Consider the following 17,534-nt stretch of genomic DNA (forward strand, 5'->3'; position numbering starts at 1 on the left):
TCAGCAAGGGCATTGAAGATGAAACGTGGCTGGGTCTTTCAGCATGACAATGATCCCAAACACACCGCCGGGCAACGAAGAAGTGGCTTCGTAAGAAGCATTTCAAGGTCCTGGAGTGGCCTAGCCAGTCTCCAGATCTCAACCCCATAGAAAATCTTTGGAGGGAGTTGAAAGTCCGTGTTGCCCAGCGACAGCCCCAAAACATCACTGCTCTAGAGGAGATCTGCATGGAGGAATGGGCCAAAATACCAGTGTGTGAAAACCTTGTGAAGACTTACAGAAAACATTTGACCTGTGTCATTGCCAACAAAGGGTATATAACAAAGTATTGAGAAACATTTGTTATTGACCAAATACTTATTTTCCACCATAATTTGCAAATAAATTCATAAAAAATCCTACAATGTGATTTTCTGGAATTTTCTCTTCTCATTTTGTCTGTCATAGTTGACGTGTACCTATGATGAAAATTACAGGCCTCTCTCATCTTTTTAAGTGGGAGAACTTGCACAATTGGTGGCTGACTAAATACATTTTTTCCCCACTGTACGTACGGTCACTGTGGGGACAACGTTGTCGATGCACTTATTAATGAAGCAGGTGACTGATGTGATAAACTCCTCAAAGAAAATTATGGTTGAGACATTACGTACAAAAAAGGTTAAGATCAGCGCCATCTTTACACACACACACACACACACACACACACACACACACAGCGTTAACACACATCATAAAACATACTCAGATAATCATGGCATCACGTGTCTGTGTGTGTGTTCTCACCCTCCTTGGTGTCAACCTGATGGGGGCGGAGCGGCAGACTGTTCTCTTTTAAACTGCGCTGCTGGAACATAGGTTTACTCTGGAGAGAGATGGAGACAGGGATGAAGAGATGGAGCGAGATGGAGACAGGGATGAAGGGATGGAGCGAGAGGAATGGAGAGAGATGGAGACAGGGATGAAGGGATGGAGCGAGAGGAATGGAGAGAGATGGAGACAGGGATGAAGGGATGGAGCGAGAGGAATGGAGAGAGATGGAGACAGGGATGAAGGGATGGAGGCGAGAGGAATGGAGAGAGATGGAGACAGGGATGAAGGGATGGAGCGAGAGGAATGGAGAGAGATGGAGACAGGGATGAAGGGATGGAGCGAGAGGAATGGAGAGAGATGAAGGGATGGAGCGAGAGGAATGGAGAGAGATGGAGACAGGGATGAAGGGATGGAGCGAGAGGAATGGAGAGAGATGGAGACAGGGATGAAGGGATGGAGCGAGAGGAATGGAGAGAGATGGAGACAGGGATGAAGGGATGGAGCGAGAGGAATGGAGAGAGATGGAGACAGGGATGAAGGGATGGAGCGAGAGGAATGGAGAGAGATGGAGACAGGGATGAAGGGATGGAGCGAGAGGAATGGAGAGAGATGAAGGGATGGAGCGAGAGGAATGGAGAGAGATGGAGACAGGGATGAAGGGATGGAGCGAGAGGAATGGAGAGAGATGGAGACAGGGATGAAGGGATGGAGCGAGAGGAATGGAGAGAGATGGAGACAGGGATGAAGGGATGGAGCGAGAGGAATGGAGAGAGATGGAGACAGGGATGAAGGGATGGAGCGAGAGGAATGGAGAGAGATGGAGACAGGGATGAAGGGATGGAGCGAGAGGAATGGAGAGAGATGGAGACAGGGATGAAGGGATGGAGCGAGAGGAATGGAGAGAGATGGAGACAGGGATGAAAGGATGGAGCGAGAGGAATGGAGAGAGATGGAGACAGGGATGAAGGGATGGAGCGAGAGGAATGGAGAGAGATGGAGACAGGGATGAAGGGATAGAGCGAGAGGAATGGAGAGAGATGGAGACAGGGATGAAGGGATGGAGCGAGAGGAATGAGAGAGATGGAGACAGGGATGAAGGGATGGAGCGAGAGGAATGAGAGAGATGGAGACAGGGATGAAGGGATGGAGCGAGAGGAATGGAGAGAGATGGAGACAGGGATGAAGGGATGGAGCGAGAGGAATGGAGAGAGATGGAGACAGGGATGAAGGGATGGAGCGAGAGGAATGGAGAGAGATGGAGACAGGGATGAAGGGATGGAGCGAGAGGAATGGAGAGAGATGGAGAGAATGACAGATGGAGAGAGAGGGGATGGGAGAGGATAGAGAGGGAGAAAGAGAAAGCGGGGGAGAGAGGAGGGGACAGTTGGATATAAACCATTAGATAATTAACTTGGCAGTGACAGATCATTTTTACCCTCACCCCTCTTCCCTCCCTCTCTCCTCCATCTTCTCTGTCTACCCTCGCCCCTCTTCCCTCCCTCTCTCCTCCATCTTCTGTCTACCCTCGCCCCTCTTCCCTCCCTCTCTCCTCCATCTTCTGTCTACCCTCGCCCCTCTTCCCTCCCCCTCTCTACTCCATCTTCTCTGTCTACCCTCGCCCCTCTTCCCTCCCTCTCTCCTCCATCTTCTCTGTCTACCCTCGCCCCTCTTCCCTCCCTCATCTTCTCTGTCTACCCTCGCCCCTCTTCCCTCCCTCTCTCCTCCATCTTCTCTGCCTACCCTCGCCCCTCTTCCCTCCCTCTCTACTCCATCTTCTCTGTCTACCCTCGCCCCTCTTCCCTCCCTCTCTCCTCCATCTTCTCTGTCTACCCTCGCCCCTCTTCCCTCCCTCATCTTCTCTGTCTACCCTCGCCCCTCTTCCCTCCCTCTCTCCTCCATCCTCTCTGTCTACCCTCGCCCCTCTTCCCTCCCTCTCTCCTCCATCTTCTCTGTCTACCCTCGCCCCTCTTCCCTCCCTCTCTCCCCCATCTTCTCTTTCTACCCTCACCCCACTTCCCTCCCTCTCTCCCCCATCTTCTCTGTCTACCCTCGCCCCTCTTCCCTCCCTCTCTCCTCCATCTTCTGTCTACCCTCGCCCCTCTTCCCTCCCTCTCTACTCCATCTTCTCTGTCTACCCTCGCCCCTCTTCCCTCCCTCTCTCCTCCATCTTCTCTGTCTACCTCGCCCCTCTTCCCCCCTCTCTACTCCATCTTCTCTGTCTACCCTCGCCCTCTTCCCTCCCTCTCTCCTCCATCTTCTCTGTCTACCCTCGCCCCTCTTCCCTCCCTCATCTTCTCTGTCTACCCTCGCCCCTCTTCCCTCCCTCTCTCCCTCCATCTTCTCTGTCTACCCTCGCCCCTCTTCCCTCCCTCTCTCCTCCATCCTCTCTGTCTACCCTCGCCCCTCTTCCCTCCCTCATCTTCTCTGTCTACCCTCGCCCCTCTTCCCTCCCTCTCTCCCCCATCTTCTCTTTCTACCCTCACCCCACTTCCCTCCCTCTCACCTTTTGTTGTGGAGGACATTCATCCACCGTGCTGAAACACAAACAAACAGAGAAACAAATAAACATACAACTCCATATTTGCTTGTTCATAAAGAAAGATTGACTTGACAATTGAAGCTTCCATTTCCTCTATCCCGCCACAGACAGACACACACCCATGCCTAGGCTGTGTTCATGTCTCATATAAACAATGGGGTCCTTGTGCTGTACACAGACAACCAACACACAATGTGCATACACACATACTCACACACATAAACACATACAGTACCAGTCAAAAGTTTGGACATACCTACTCATTCAAGGGTTTTTCTTAATTTTTACTATTTTCTACACTGTAGAATAATAGTAAAGACATCAAAACTATGAAATAACACATATGGAATCATGTAGTAACCAAAAAAGTGTTAAACAAATCAAAATATATTTTATATTTGAGATTCTTCAAATAGCCACCTTTTGCCCTGATGACAGCTTTGCACACTCTTGGCATTCTCTCAACCAGCTTCATGAGGTAGTCACCTTGAATGCATTTCAATTAACAGGTGTGCCTTCTTAAAAGTTAATTTATGGAATTTATTTCCATCTTAATGCGTTTGAGCCAATCAGTTGTGTTGTGACAAGGTGGGGAGGGTATACAGAAGATGGCCCTATTTGGTAAAAGACCGAGTCCATATTATGGCAAGAACAGCTCAAATAAGCAAAGAGAAACGACAGTCCATCATTACTTTAGACATGAAGGTCAGTCAATACGGAAAGTTTCAAGAACTTTGAAAGTTTCTTCAAGTGCAGTCGCAAAAACCATCAAGCGCTATGACGAAACTGGCTCTCATGAGGACCGCCAAAGGAAAGGAAGACCCAGAGCTACCTCTGCTGCAGAGGATAAGTTCATTAGAGTTACCAGCCTCAGAAACTGCAGCCCAAATAAATGCTTCACAGAGTTCAAGTAACAGACACACCTCAACATCAACTGTTCAGAGGAGACTGTGTGAATCAGGCCTTCATGGTCGAATTGCTGCAAAGAAACCACTACTAAAGGACACCAATAAGAAGAAGAGACTTGCTTGGGCCAAGAAACACGAGCAATGGACATTAGACCGGTGGAAATCTGTCCTTTGGTCTGGAGTCCAAATTGGAGATTTTTGGTTCCAACCGCCGTGTCTTTGTGAGACGCGGTGTGGGTGAACGGATGATCTCCGTCTGTGTATTTCCCACTGTAAAGCATGGAGGAGGTGTGGGGGTGCTTTGCTGGTGACACTGTCTATCATTTATTTAGAATTCAAGGCACTCTTAACCAGCATGGCTACCACAACATTCTGCAGCGATATGCCATCCCATCTGGTTTGGGCTTAGTGGGACTATCATTTGTTTTTCAACAGGACAATGACCCAACACACCTTCAGGCTGTGTAAGTGCTATTTTACCAAGAAGGAGAGTGATGGAGTCACTGCATCAGATGACCTGGCCTCCACAACCCCCCGACCTCAACCCAATTGAGATGGTTTGGGATGAGTCAGACGGCAGAGTGAAGGAAAAGCAGCCAACAAGAGCTCAGCATATGTGGGAACTCCTTCAAGACTATTGGAAAAGCATTCCAGGTGAAGCTGGTTGAGATAATGCCAAGAGTGTGCAAAGCTGTCATTCAGGCAAAGGGTGGCTATTTGAAGAATCTCAAATATAAATATATTTTGATTTGTTTAACACTTTTTTGGTTACTACATGATTCCATATGTGTTATTTCATAGTTTTGATGTCTTCACTATTATTCTACAATGTAGAAAATAGTTAAAATAAAGAAAAACCCTGGAATGAGTAGGTGTGTCCAAACTTTTGACTGGTACTGTACATAAACACATACATAAACACACACACACACACACACACACACACATATATACACACACTCACTGTCTGCGTCGTAGAAGCTTCTGGAACTCCTTCATGTCTTTCTCCAGAGATGGAAACTCATAAAGATCCTCTAACAAACACCTAGAGAGAGTCTGACACACACACACACACACACACACACACACACATTAATATACACCTCTAACAGACAGTTATAGAGATATATTTAGGTTTAAGTACTGTATATTTATGTGCTGACATGTGCTGGGGGAAAACATAGCTACAAATTCACAAGCACACACACACACACACACACACACTTATCACTGATATGTAGCATACATCCCCTTTCCTGCCTGTTACTAGGCAACTATCACCTGGGTTACACTAAATTATCCCCATGACAACCTTCACACTCTGGTTACCATGGTAACACAGCACGTTACAGCAGGGCAAGTGATCAGTGTGTGTGTATGTATATGCAGTGATGATATTTCCCATGCCAGCACATTCATCAAAACCTAAGTATATGCGTTATCGTACACACATGTATGTAATAACCAGTGTGTGTGTCCTACCTTCATGAATGTCTTGATGTGTTCATCCTCTCGTAGGAAGTCCTTATATAGGTGTGTCCAGTGAGAGACCAGGTGTAAAACCTTCCTCTTCCTATAGAGGGCCTCCTTCCCCTCTTCCTGATCCTGGCCACACACACGCTTACTGTTGTAGGTGGGACACGTTAAGGACAACACACACACTTTGACACACACACAGGCAGACAAACAAACAAACAAAAACGCACACATCAGAGTGTAAAGGATATTGTCCGAGCAGGGCCTGACAGAGGTCGTTGGTCGTCATGAACACCAGGTACGTCAACAGGAAGTCATCCAGCAGCAGCTCTGAAACAGGAAACCCATCACAGGTAACAGACATAACAAACCTCTACACCTTAGACAGTGAGAGAGAGACAGAAAAGTTGGAAGAGGGTTTGTGTCAAAAGGGCATGGGCCAGACTTGAACCCACGGCAACACGGTATATGAGCCCAGGACACCATCTATTTCACTCTGCCTTTCTCCCTGAAGGTTTAAGGAGGAATGGAATGGTGTAAGTAATGGTGGATATTCCCTGTCCAGCCCTGGCAATGCTGTCATGAAGGGGTGAGAACGCCACCCAGTGTTCGAAGGGATCGGCCTGAGCAAGGTGCTGCGCAGAATCACTGATCTACAAATCATCTTACATCCAAATAGTCTCTTATTATGTTATCAAGATTAGTGAATCTGTGCAGGCAGAGCTCAAACAGTACTGGTTCCGCAGGGCAGAGAATGGAGATTAATTATAGAGGAGCAGAAAGGTTCCTATCTGACACTAGGTTCCTATCTGACACTAGGTTCCTATAAATAATGAACTAACCAGCTATCTTTATTTAGATAGGAAAACAAGCTTTTTTTTATAGAACACCACTTTAAATGACTAGTGTATTTAGCTGGCTTCTTCCTCTGTCCGTCCCTCTCTCCACCCCTCTCTTCCTCTGTCCGTCCCTCTCTCCACCCCTCTCTTCCTCTGTCCGTCCCTCTCTCCATCTTTTCCTCCCTCCTTCCAACACTGTTCTCATTTTCTCCATGTTAACATCTCTCCTCCAAATTCATCTTCAACATATGCCCTCTACACACACGCACGCACACTCATATGCACACAACACACACTCCTGATGAATAACTGAATAAGCTTGGAGGCTTTTATCCGAGAGAGAGAGAGAGAGAGAGAGAGAGAGAGAGAGAGAGAGAGAGAGAGAGAGAGAGAGAGAGAGAGAGAGAGAGAGAGAGAGAGAGAGAGAGAGAGAGAGAGACAGAGAGAGAGAGAGAGAGAGAGAGAGAGAGAGAGAGAGAGAGAGAGACAGAGAGAGAGAGAGAGAGAGAGAGAGAGAGAAGAGAGAGAGAGAGACAGAGAGAGAGAGATAGAGAGAGAGAGAGAGGGACAGAGAGAGAGAGAGAGAGAGAGAGAGAGAGAGAGAGAGAGAGAGAGAGAGAGAGAGAGAGAGAGAGCACACCATCCCCAGCCTGGTGTTGAAGTGTTGTTGGTTAATCTCTCTTTAGGCTCGTTTCAGTTTATTGCTGTTTAACACACACAAATGTACACACATACACACACACACACACACACACACACACGTGTGTACACGCAGGCACGCACCCACTCTCCTCTCTCTCCTCTCCTCCCCTCTCTCCTCTCTCTCTGTCTCTCCTCAATTTCCTCCCCTACTCATTCCATCTCCTATCCTCCATCCCTTCATCTCTCTTTTCGACTGGTGACCATCAGGGCCAAAGACTCTTTTACCCAAGATGGTCTTCTGTCAGTATTTCCCATGGGTCACGCTAGTCAGACAACACTGTAACATGTCTGGACCACCACAGGCTGCCAAACCCTTTGGAACCCTTTATACACTCCAACGCACCTCAGTCTACACGCCCAGACATGGCTGGTGTACTTAACAGACACACAGACACACAAACGCACACGCACACACACACGCGCACACACACACACACACACACACACAAGCAACCACCCACTCCCGCTACACAGATGTCAACATGATCAAGAAGAAAACGAATCACCAGGGATTATAGCAACAATACATTCCTGAGAGAAAGAGAGAGAATGAAAGAGAGAGAATGAAAGGGAGAGAATGAAAGAGAGAGAATGAAAGAGAGAATGGTAGAGAGAGAATGAAAGAGAGAATGGTAGAGAGAGAATGAAAGAGAGAATGAAAGAGAATGGAAGAGAGAGAATGAAAGAGAATGGAAGAGAGAGAATGAAAGAGAGAATTGAAGAGAGAATGGAAGAGAGAGAATGAAAGAGAGAATGGAAGAGTAAAAGTAGCGGTTGTGTTGCGACATGTTGAGACATTTTGAGAGCAGGGGAGGGAGTGGTGCACGCAAACACACACACACACACACACGCACACACACACTTAGGTGTCCGATCAAAAACGCATATTTTGACCAATGGGTAAAATAATATGTTAATTGTATAGAGAATCCTCTAAAAGTCCAAACCTCAAGTCTCTATCATAATCCGATCAAAAGTTATTGGAGTTTTTACCCTTGTAGGATGGTCAGAATTAGGGTGACTAAATCAGTGGAGGCCAGAGAAAAAAAGTGGTCAAAAATCAGGAAAATAGTACTGCGTCAGCTAGGCTGGATTCTGTGCTAGAATTAAGGGTACTGGCAACCCGACAGGCTCATGTTCCTGTGGAACTCATCATTCTTCTCGAATCCGCAGGACATAAAACAATATAGAGGTAAGATGGATATTGATTTTGAGACATAGACATGTAGTATTTTCATATTTTAGTATACGCTTTTCACATTCATTTGAAATTCCTGTTCTTTTTAGAAGATATCTCACAAAACAAGCGTATCTCTGTGAAATGTCAACAGAGCACTGAGACTATAGCAAACTGTTTATTTTCTAAGCCTTTTCCATGTAATTCAGCTCGTGTCACGCTAATTTAGCTTTTTGTGACCTGCAGAAACAACTGAAGGCGACGGACACAAAATGTAAAATCCTCAAAAGTTGTTGTTGTGAGAAACCTGCACCGCCACGTCAACAGAGCTCGGTGCTTATTATCGGATGTACTAGGTTACGAAATCCGACTTTTTGGATATAACGTTAATGATATCCTAGAGAACAACCCCACTGAACGATTCAGAACATGAATAATCATACTTGTCTTGGTAAAATGTATTTTATAACATAAGGAAGTGAAATTTCATCACCGAAGCACGTTTTCACCCACTCTGGGCAGATGGGGTGGACACCCTAGGTCTAGGCCTAGGCCTATAACTACCATATTGCAAAGCCTGTGTTGCCACAAGGCTCATTCTATAAAATAGCCTAAGCTTTAAAAGACTCACTGGAATAAGGGATGGTTGGCATGTATGTGACAGATTTCTTGATCCTTTAAATGGGTGAAACACACAAATGGACCTTGAGGATCCCCCAATCACCAAACTCTCTGCTGTGTGTGTGCGTGTGTGTATGTATGTGTGTGTGTGTGCATGAATGTGTGTGTGTGTATGTGTGTCTGTGTGTGTGTATGTATGTGTATGTATGTGTGTGTATGTGTATGTCTGTATGTGTGTGTGTGTATTTGTGTGTTTGTGTGTGTGTGTTTGTATATGTGTGTGTGTGTGTGTGTGTTTGTGTGTATATGTGTGTGTGTGTATTTGTGTGTTTGTGTGTGTGTATATGTGTGTGTGTGTGTGTGTGTGTGTGTGTGTGTGTGTGTGTGTGTGTGTGTGTGTGTGTGTGTGTGTGTGTGTGTGTGTGTGTGTGTGTGTGTGTGTGTGTGTGTGTGTGTGTGTGTGTGTGTGAATGTGTGTGTGTGTGTGTGTGTGTGTGCTAACCAGACTCTTTGCTCTCTGGCGCTCCTCTCTGGTCGTCCAGTCGTAGGTCACTCAGCAGGTGTTCTAGGATCTTCAGGGGTGTTCCAGACACCACCACATACCTACACACAGACACCCACAGAGAAGAGTTACACACACACACAAACATGAACGCACACACACACACACACCTGCCAGAAGCACAGGAGGAAGAGCAGGAGAAGTATTCCTCAGAGCTGCTACCTCTCCTCTCGCCTTCTTCCCTCTCTTCCTCCTCATCCTCCCCTTCCTCATCAATGTAAGGTAGACTACTCCAGTCATCTTCATCCTCATCATCAATGTAGCGCAGGTAAGGGACGTTGAAGGTCGGGACAGAACTACTTCTACGGTCATCATCATCATCATCATCTTCTGCCTCCACTAGTGTGGCAGTTCTCTGATCCATCCCTAATCCTCCAGAGGATCCCCTCTCCCTAGTGCAACATGCCCGGCCAGGGTGCTCTGTCCTGGGCTGAAGAGCCAGTCTGCTCCCCCTGCCTGCCAAAAGGAGATGTACTGAGGCCTCCCCTCTCCCTGCCTAACACCAGAGGCACTCCCACAGCAAACAGTCTTGCTTTCTTTCGCTTTGTTTCTCCCTTCAAGACAAGAAAACCGTTCTCTCTCTCTCTCTCTCTCTCTTGTGTTTGCCGCTAAAACACACACACATTCTTTGTCTTAACAGATAGCACTCACACACATCCTCTAGAAAGCAAACTCACACACACACACATGAAATCTGTCTTGTCAGGTCAGAAGGTGTCAGGGCAGAAGGTGTCAGGGCAGAAGGTGTCAGGTCAGAAGGTGTCAGGGCAGAAGGTGTCAGGTCAGAAGGTGTCAGGGCAGAAGGTGTCAGGTCAGAAGGTGTCAGGTCAGAAGGTGTCAGGGCAGAAGGTGTCAGGGCAGAAGGTGTCAGGTCAGAAGGTGTCAGGGCAGAAGGTGTCAGGGCAGAAGGTGTCAGGGCAGAAGGTGTCAGGTCAGAAGGTGTCAGGGCAGAAGGTGTCAGGTCAGAAGGTGTCAGGTCAGAAGGTGTCAGGTCAGAAGGTGTCAGGTCAGAAGGTGTCAGGGCAGAAGGTGTCAGGGCAGAAGGTGTCAGGGCAGAAGGTGTCAGGTCAGAAGGTGTCAGGTCAGAAGGTGTCAGGGCAGAAGGTGTCAGGTCAGAAGGTGTCAGGGCAGAAGGTGTCAGGTCAGAAGGTGTCAGGTCAGAAGGTGTCAGGTCAGAAGGTGTCAGGTCAGAAGGTGTCAGGTCAGAAGGTGTCAGGGCAGAAGGTGTCGGGGCAGAAGTGTGGAGGTCAGAATGTGTGGAGGTCAGACGTGTGGAGGTCAGAAGTGTGGAGGTCAGACGTGTGGAGGGTGTGACTGAAGACAGTGGGCAAACAAAAGGAAAGAGGGAGGGAGAATGTAGAATGTTTTTCTTGACGTGGCTTTCTAGGAACGGTTATGTTTGGGACACAACATACACTTTGGGTTTTTTATGGGTAATATATAACATTTCTGTGATTCATTTGTATATTCTGGCAACACCTAAAAAGAGAGCGACGGAATCAGGTTGAGAGTGACAGAGACAGGTTGAGAGTGACAGAGACAGGTTGAGAGTGACAGAGACAGGTTGAGAGTGATAAAGCGAAAGAGAAGTAGGATACTGACCTCTTCTCTCCATCCTCCTCTCTGGCTCCTCCCCCTGATGGTGAGGAGGCGGGGTTAGGTGATGATGTCACTGATGATGGCACTCTCTGTAGCACAAGGACATCCCGCCCCCTTTCCTTAAGACACACCCTCCCTACCACCTCTCCCTGAGAGAGGGATAGAGAGGAAGAGGTGATAAGAATGGACCATTGGTATTGTATAGACAGAATGGTATATTGGAATTGTATAGACAGAATGGTATAATGGTATTGTATAGACAGAATGGTATATTGGTATTGTATAGACAGAATGGTCCACTGGTATTGTATAGACAGAATGGTATATTGGAATTGTATAGACAGAATGGTATATTGGTATTGTATAGACAGAATGGTGTATTGGCATTGTATAGACAGAATGCTACACTGGTATTGTATAGACAGAATGGTATATTGGTATTGTATAGACAGAATGGTCCACTGGCATTGTATAGACAGAATGGTATATTGGTATTGTATAGACAGAATGGTATATTGGCATTGTATAGACAGAATGCTACACTGGTATTGTATAGACAGAATGGTATATTGGTATTGTATAGACAGAATGGTCCACTGGTATTGTATAGACAGAATGGTATATTGTTATTGTATAGACAGAATGGTATATTGGTATTGTAAAGACAGAATGGTCCACTGGTATTGTATAGACAGAATGGTCCACTGGTATTGTATAGACAGAATGGTCCCCTGGTATTGTATAGACAGAATGGTACCCTGGTATTGTATAGACAGAATGGTATATTGGTATTGTATAGACAGAATGGTCCACTGGTATTGTATAGACAGAATGGTATATTGGCATTGTATAGACAGAATGGTACACTGGTATTGTATAGACAGAATGGTATATTGGTATTGCATTGACAGAATGGTATATTGGTATTGCATTGACAGAATGGTATATTGGTATTGCATTGACAGAATGGTATATTGGTATTGTATAGACAGAATGGTATACTGGTATTGTATAGACAGAATGGTCCACTGGTATTGTATAGACAGAATGGTAATTGGCATTGTATAGACAGAATGGTACCCTGGTATTGTATAAACAGAATGGTATATTGTCATTGTATAGACAGAATGGTACACTGGTATTGTATAGACAGAATGGTTTATTGGTATTGTATAGACAGAATGGTATATTGGTATTGTATAGACAGAATGGTATATTGGTATTGTATAGACAGAATGGTATATTGGTATTGTATAGACAGAATGGTATATTGGTATTGTATAGACAGAATGGTCCATTGGTATTGTATAGACAGAATGGTCCACTGGTATTGTATAGACAGAATGGTATACTGGTATTGTATAGACAGAATGGTAATTGGCATTGTATAGACAGAATGGTACCCTGGTATTGTATAAACAGAATGGTATATTGACATTGTATAGACAGAATGGTACACTGGTATTGTATAGACAGAATGGTTTATTGGTATTGTATAGACAGAATGGTATATTGGTATTGTATAGACAGAATGGTATATTGGTATTGTATAGACAGAATGGTATATTGGTATTGTATAGACAGAATGGTATATTGGTATTGTATAGACAGAATGGTCCATTGGTATTGTATAGACAGAATGGTCCACTGGTATTGTATAGACAGAATGGTCCATTGGTATTGTATAAACAGAATGGTATATTGGTATTGTAAAGACAGAATGGTCCACTGGTATTGTATAGACAGAATGGTCCACTGGTATTGTATAGACAGAATGGTCCACTGGTATTGTATAGACAGAATGGTCCATTGGTATTGTATAAACAGAATGGTATATTGGTATTGTAAAGACAGAATGGTCCACTGGTATTGTATAGACAGAATGGTCCACTGGTATTGTATAGACAGAATGGTCCACTGGTATTGTATAGACAGAATGGTATATTGGCATTGTATAGACAGAATGGCATTTTGGTATTGTATAGACAGAATGGTCCACTGGTATTGTATAGACAGAATGGTCCACTGGTATTGTATAGACAGAATGGTACCCTGGTATTGTATAGACAGAATGGTATATTGGTATTGTATAGACAGAATGGTCCACTGGTATTGTATAGACAGAATGGTCCACTGGTATTGTATAAACAGAATGGTATATTGGTATTGTATAGACAGAATGGTCCATTGGTATTGTATAGACAGAATGGTCCACTGGTATTGTATAGACAGAATGGTCCACTGGTATTGTATAGACAGAATGGTCCCCTGGTATTGTATAGACAGAATGGTACCCTGGTATTGTATAGACAGAATGGTATATTGGTATTGTATAGACAGAATGGTCCACCGGTATTGTATAGACAGAATGGTACATTGGTATTGTATAGACAGAATGGTACATTGGTATTGTATAGACAGAATGGTTATTGGTATTGTATAAACAGAATGGTATATTGGTATTGTATAAACAGAATGGTATATTGGTATTGTATAAACAGAATGGTCCATTGGTATTGTATAGACAGAATGGTCCACTGGTATTGTATAGACAGAATGGTATATTGGCATTGTATAGACAGAATGGTCCACTGGTATTGTATAGACAGAATGGTATATTGGTATTGTATAGACAGAATGGTCCACTGATATTGTATAGACAAAATGGTATATTGGAATTGTATAGACAGAATGGTACCCTGGTATTGTATAGACAGAATGGTAGATTGGTATTGTATAGACAGAATGGTCCACCGGTATTGTATAGACAGAATGGTATATTGGTATTGTATAAACATAATGGTACATTGGTATTGTATAGACAGAGTGGTATATTGGTATTGTATAGACAGAATGGTATATTGGTATTGTATAGACAGAATGGTCCACTGGTATTGTATAGACAGAATGGTTTATTGGTATTGTATAGACAGAATGGTCCACTGGTATTGTATAGACAAAATGGTTTATTGGTATTGTATAAACAGAATGGAATATTGGTATTGTATAGACAGAATGGTTTATTGGTATTGTATAAACAAAATGGTATATTGTTATTGTATAGACAAAATGGTCCACTGGTATTGTATAGACAGAATGGTATATTGGTATTGTATAGACAGAATGGTTTATTGGTATTGTATAAACAGAATGGTATATTGGTATTGTATAGACAGAATGGTATATTGGTATTGTATAAGCAGAATGGTATATTTAATTGTATAGACAGAATGGTCCATTGGTATTGTATAGACAGAATGGTATATTGGTATTGTATAAACAGAATGGTACATTTTATAGTAGTATAACATAGCAGTATAGTAATATATTAGTATAGTAGTATAGTAGTATATTATAGTAGTATAGTAATATAGTAGTATATAATAGTAGTATAGTATAGTAGTATAGTAGTATATTATATTAGTATAGTATAGTAGTTTAGTAGTATAGTATATTAGTATAGTAGTATAATATATATTAGTATAGTAGTATAGTATAGTTTAGTAGTATAATTTAGTAGTATAGTACAGTAGCATAGTAGTATAGTTTAGTAGTATAGTAGTATATTATATTAGTATCGTAGTATAGTAAATTAGTATAGTAGTGTAGTATAGTATAGTAGTATAATTTAGTAGCTTAGTATAGTAGTGTAGTAGTATAGTATAATAGTAAAGTAGTATAATTTAGTAGTATAGCATAGTTTAGTAGTATAGTATAGTAATATAGTAGTATATAGTAGATGCTTTATCAGACAGAGTGGGGAAGATACATCTATTGCTGCTGCAGAGCCTGGGGCAAGGACACACACACACACACACACATCAAGTCCATGTGAGCCGCAGATGAAAATAACTGTCTGATATCTGATACAGGGTTACCCCTCCCTACAAACACACCAATCACACACACACACATCTGTCGCAGCACGACCAAAACTATACAATACACCCAGACTGTGTGTGTGCTTTCTGATGACTCATGTTAATGGCCACCTGACCAGGTGCTCGGCTGATGATGATGTCATCTGATCCTCTCACCAGGTGTTATCCTTCCTGTCCGCCCTCCCGTACTCTCTCCCCCAGCCCACCCCTGTCCTCTCTCTCCCCCAGCCCACCCCTGTCCTCTCTCCCCCCAGCCCTCCCCTGTCCTCTCTCCCCCAGCCCTCCCCTGTCCTCTCTCCCCCCAGCCCTCCCCCTGTCCTCTCTCCCCCCAGCCCTCCCCTGTCTCTCTCCCCCCCCAGCCCTCCCCTGTCCCTCTCTCCCCCAGCCCTCCCCTGTCCTCTCTCCCCCCAGCCCTCCACTGTTCTCTCTCCCCCCAGCCCACCCCTGTCCTCTCTCCCCCAGCCCACCCTGTCCTCTCTCCCCCCAGCCCTCCCCTGTCCTCTCTCCCCCCAGCCCTCCCCTGTCCTCTCTCCCCCCAGCCCTCCCCTGTCCTCTCTCCCCCCAGCCCACCCCTGTCCTCTCTCCCCCCAGCCCACCCCTGTCCTCTCTCCCCCCAGCCCTCCCCTATGTGTGTGTGTGTGTGTGTGTGTGTGTGTGTGTGTGTGTGTGTGTGTGTGTGTGTGTGTGTGTGTGTGTGTGTATCTGTGTGGTGGTCCAGATCAGATGTGATGTTATGTAACTTTATGAAAACACCTTATTTCACAAACAGTACCCTAGAGGAAGCTGGGAAAAATGTTCCTGATAGCAAACAGTTTATCTAACAGCAACACAAACACATTCTCTCCAAAAACAACACACACTATCCTTTATAGGCACTCCAAAAACAACACACTCACACACACACACACACACACACACACACACACACACACACACACACACACACACACACACACACTCAAACACACACACACACACTCTGGAGAGTCACTGCCCACACAAAACAACATCCATTTAGTATGAGAAAGTATGCTACCGTTGAAAGAGAAAACAGAGTTTAGAAATGTTCTGGACTGAAAGGAAAAGAATGGTCAGAATGTTACATGTTAGAGAGTGGTCTTTCACATTAGTTCCAGCAGAAGACTGTCTGACGTCGTCAGAGGAGAGAAAAGGAAAGGTGAGGACTCACATATATACAGTCCAACCAGCTCTCACAGTCTCACGTCACAATTATACGTTCATCCATGTTTCTCAAACGCAACATTTCGAAGTTGTTGCAAATGTAATATTTCGACATGTTTAAGGTTAAGTTTAGGCGTTAACTCCAGATGGTTAAAGTAAGGGTTAAGGTTTGGGATTGGCTTAAAACAAGAATCTCAAAAACAACTTTTTATCACTGGATTTAAACTTGAACTTGCAACCTTTGGAATCAGAGGCAGATCCTTACACCCATCCACCATCCCCGTCCACAACGCCCTAGCAAAACTGAAACCTACTTGAAGGTAAGAGCGCTCACTGTTGCCCCTAGTTGCCAGTTTCCACGTCATCTCCCGATGTCCTCAGACATGGAATGACGTCGAATACTGACTTGTATCACGGGTGACCTGGCTGATACAGTCACACACAGACAAAGACACACACACACACACACACTGTGAAACACTGATGTAAAGTCCGACCAGAAAGGAAAGGAGGGCCCCATGGAACGGCGACAGGAAGTTCTCTCTGTTCCCTTCCTGTTCCTATACCGACATCTCTCTGTGTGTGTGTGTGTGTGTGTGTGTGTGTGTGTGTGCGGTTTTCACATCCACCTATCACAATACAGATATGAGCAGGGAAGTGTAAAAATCGGAATACGCTGCATGATGGTTGAGAGAAACATTAAGCAAATATAACGCCACACACAGACACACACACACACACACACACACACACACAGATGCAGTGTAGACAGGAAGTACGTGTGTAACAGTTGAGGAATGTGAAATGAAACACCTAGCCACAGTGAGTGATGTCCTTCAAACACCATCAGTTTCTAATCAAGGCATGTGTGAGTGATGTCATATCAGAAAATGTCAAATCAAATCAAATGTTATTTGTCACATATGCCGAATACAACAGGTGTAGACCTTACCGTGAAATGCTTACTTACAAGCCCTTAACCAACAATGCAGTTTTAAGAAAAACAAGAGTTAAGAAAATATTTACTAAATAGACTAAAAGTAAAAAGAAGTAACACAATAAAATAACAATAGTGAGGCTATATAAAGCGGGTACCGGTACCGAGTCAATGTGGCGGGTACCGGTACCGAGTCAATGTGGCGGGTACCGGTACCGAGTCAATGTGGCGGGTACCGGTACCGAGTCAATGTGGCGGGTACCGGTACCGAGTCAATGTGGCGGGTACCGGTACCGAG

The 17,534-nt window shown here is 44.6% G+C and overlaps 1 protein-coding gene across 4 annotated transcripts in view; it reads right to left on the bottom strand.

Annotated features, from left to right (window-relative positions):
- Positions 1 to 17,534, bottom strand: part of LOC121572274 (rap guanine nucleotide exchange factor 5-like) — a 75,748-nt gene that overhangs the window by 15,179 nt on the left and 43,035 nt on the right. For all 4 annotated transcript variants that reach the window (XM_045222133.1, XM_041884294.2, XM_041884293.2 and 1 more), the window contains exons 10-16: positions 11,240 to 11,385; positions 9,578 to 9,678; positions 5,988 to 6,066; positions 5,743 to 5,893; positions 5,225 to 5,316; positions 3,317 to 3,347; positions 787 to 865 (exon numbers count right to left, since the gene is read on the bottom strand). In XM_045222133.1, the coding sequence (XP_045078068.1) occupies positions 787 to 865; positions 3,317 to 3,347; positions 5,225 to 5,316; positions 5,743 to 5,893; positions 5,988 to 6,066; positions 9,578 to 9,678; positions 11,240 to 11,385 (679 nt within the window). The remainder of the gene's footprint in view (positions 1 to 786; positions 866 to 3,316; positions 3,348 to 5,224; positions 5,317 to 5,742; positions 5,894 to 5,987; positions 6,067 to 9,577; positions 9,679 to 11,239; positions 11,386 to 17,534) is intronic.

Source organism: Coregonus clupeaformis, chromosome 8, assembly GCF_020615455.1.
Source record: "Coregonus clupeaformis isolate EN_2021a chromosome 8, ASM2061545v1, whole genome shotgun sequence".
Taxonomy (NCBI): Eukaryota; Metazoa; Chordata; class Actinopteri; order Salmoniformes; family Salmonidae; genus Coregonus; species Coregonus clupeaformis.